The sequence below is a fragment of the Malurus melanocephalus genome, unplaced genomic scaffold (assembly GCF_030028575.1).
Source record: "Malurus melanocephalus ecotype Western Australia unplaced genomic scaffold, MMel_1.1 scaffold_1571, whole genome shotgun sequence".
Lineage (NCBI taxonomy): Eukaryota > Metazoa > Chordata > Aves > Passeriformes > Maluridae > Malurus > Malurus melanocephalus.
Genome location: NW_026624803.1, coordinates 12,167 through 14,288, shown reverse-complemented (window position 1 = coordinate 14,288; position 2,122 = coordinate 12,167). Strand labels below are relative to the sequence as shown.

Below are 2,122 nucleotides of genomic sequence, written 5' to 3'. Positions count from 1 at the left end.
GTGCCTGAGGAGGATTTGGGGTTGATCCCCAATCCACCCATCCTTGTGGATGTGTCATCCCCAGGATCCAGGGACAGAGATGATTCCCGACATCCTCGGGATATCCCAGCAGAGTTTGCCATAAATCCCGTGGATATTTTGGGACCACCTGAAGGATTCCATCAGGAACCTCTCCCATCCTGCCTCTTTCCATACCCTTGGAATGTGCTTTTCCTGGGAAAACCCAGCGGGCTGGACAGGACCCAACACTGGGACCATGGGAGAACAAAGCAGGGAAGCACAAGGGGTGAAATCCCTCCTGGAGCTGGGATCACTGAGGGAATTCAGGACTGGGAATGCAGGGGAAATAACCTGGAAAAGCTGCCCTCATTCCCAGGAATTTGAGGGRAGGCAGGAAAACCCCGTAAATGCCAGGGATGCATCTCAAGGGCATTGATTACGGAGAGGGAACCTGGGATCCTGGGATGGATCGGGGAATTCAGGACTTACCCTTTGCTCCTGGGTGGCCACAAATGTCTGGAACCCAGGGGCCACCCCAAATCCCAGCTCCTGGACGAAGGGAGGCTCAGACTGGCTGTGGATCTGCACTTTGACTCCAGCCTCGAACGTCGTCTCCTCTGGAAGAGAAGGGCCGGGTTAAGGAGCCCAGGAACAGCCGGAATGTTGCCCCTGGATCAGCAGATTCCTGGGAATTGAGGGAGGGAATCCTGCAGCAGGATTTGTTGTGAGCAGAGCACTCCTGGGCCTCATCCCAGATCACCTCCCACCAGCACCTGGAGCATCCCAGATTTGATCCCAGCTCTGATCCCAACTCCTGATCCCAACTCTTGATCCCAGCTCTGATCCCAGCTCTGATCCCAGCTCTGATCCCAGCTCCGACCCCAGCTCTGATCCCAACTCCTGATCCCAGCACTGATCCCAACTCTTGATCCCAACTCCTAATCCCAGCTCTGATCCCAGCTCCGACCCCAGCTCTGATCCCAACTCTTGATCCCAACTCCAATCCCAACTCCTGATCCCAGCTCCTAATCCCAGCTCTGATCCCAACTCTTGATCCCAACTCCTAATCCCAGCTCTGATCCCAGCTCTGATCCCAACTCCTGATCCCAGCTCCTGATCCCCACTCCGATCCCAGCTCCCCCTGCCTGGGACTGAATTTCCTTGGACCGATGTCCAAGGAAAATGGGAGATGCCCTCCCCTTTCTGTCTGGAATTCGGTCACTGGACACTCTGTTGACCTTCCCACATCACCCTACCCCAAAAACTCCTCCTTCCCAATCAGAGCCATTCCCACTCCCCAGCAGGTCCCTGAYGCTGGGAATTCCTGGATGCCCCTTGGGAATGTCGGTCATGAGATGACATCCAAAATGTCCTAAATTCCAAGGAATTTTGGGTTTGGCAGGCGCTCCAAACTGGAAAGGCCTTGTGGGCTGGGGCACCTCAGAGCTCGGGGTGATTTGAGGTCTCCACATCCCAAATCCACRTGGAGGAACTCGAGGTCAGTCCCTCCTTTCTGCTACAAAAAGCGAGGGAAAGTCACACGAGGAGATCCATCAGACCTGAGGGCTCCTTTCCTCAGGATTCCTGCTGCTCTCACATCCCAACAAACCCCAGATTCCCTCTGGGACCGATGCCCAAACCCAGAATATTCCCTGCTCTGGATCCACGCTGGTGGCCAGYGGCACCCCCTCCACATCTCGGGAGGATGAATCATCCCACAGCTTCCCACTGTTCTGTAGGGTTTCCCACTATTTCACCATGTGTTTCAGATTCTGAAAGCCCTGGGAGAACCCCGGGAGCAGAGAATCCTGGGATCAGGGAATTCCAGGAGYAGGGAACTCTGGGAATGGGGAATTCCCAGAGCAGGGAACCCCAGGAGCAGGGAATTCCGACATCAAGGAATCCCAGGAGCTGGGAATTCCGTCAACAGGGAATCTTGGGAACTGGGAATTCTGGGAACAGAGAACCCCAGGAGCAGGGAACCCCGGGAGTAGAAAATTCTGGGAACAGGGAATCTGGGGAGCAGGAAATTCAAGGAGCAGGGAATTCCAGGTGCAGGGAATCCCGGGATCAAGGAGTTCTGGGAGCAGGGAATCCCAGGATCAAGGAATTCTGGGAGCAG

The 2,122-nt window shown here is 55.3% G+C and overlaps 1 protein-coding gene across 1 annotated transcript in view; it reads right to left on the bottom strand.

Moving 5' to 3' along the window:
* Positions 1-621, bottom strand: part of LOC130587136 (acid-sensing ion channel 2-like) — a gene marked incomplete at both ends in the record, with an annotated part of 11,494 nt that extends 10,873 nt beyond the window's left edge. Inside the window, one exon of the mRNA XM_057388099.1 lies at positions 490-621. Coding sequence (XP_057244082.1) covers positions 490-621 — 132 coding nt within the window. The remainder of the gene's footprint in view (positions 1-489) is intronic.
* Between the last annotated feature and the right edge of the window lie 1,501 nt (positions 622-2,122).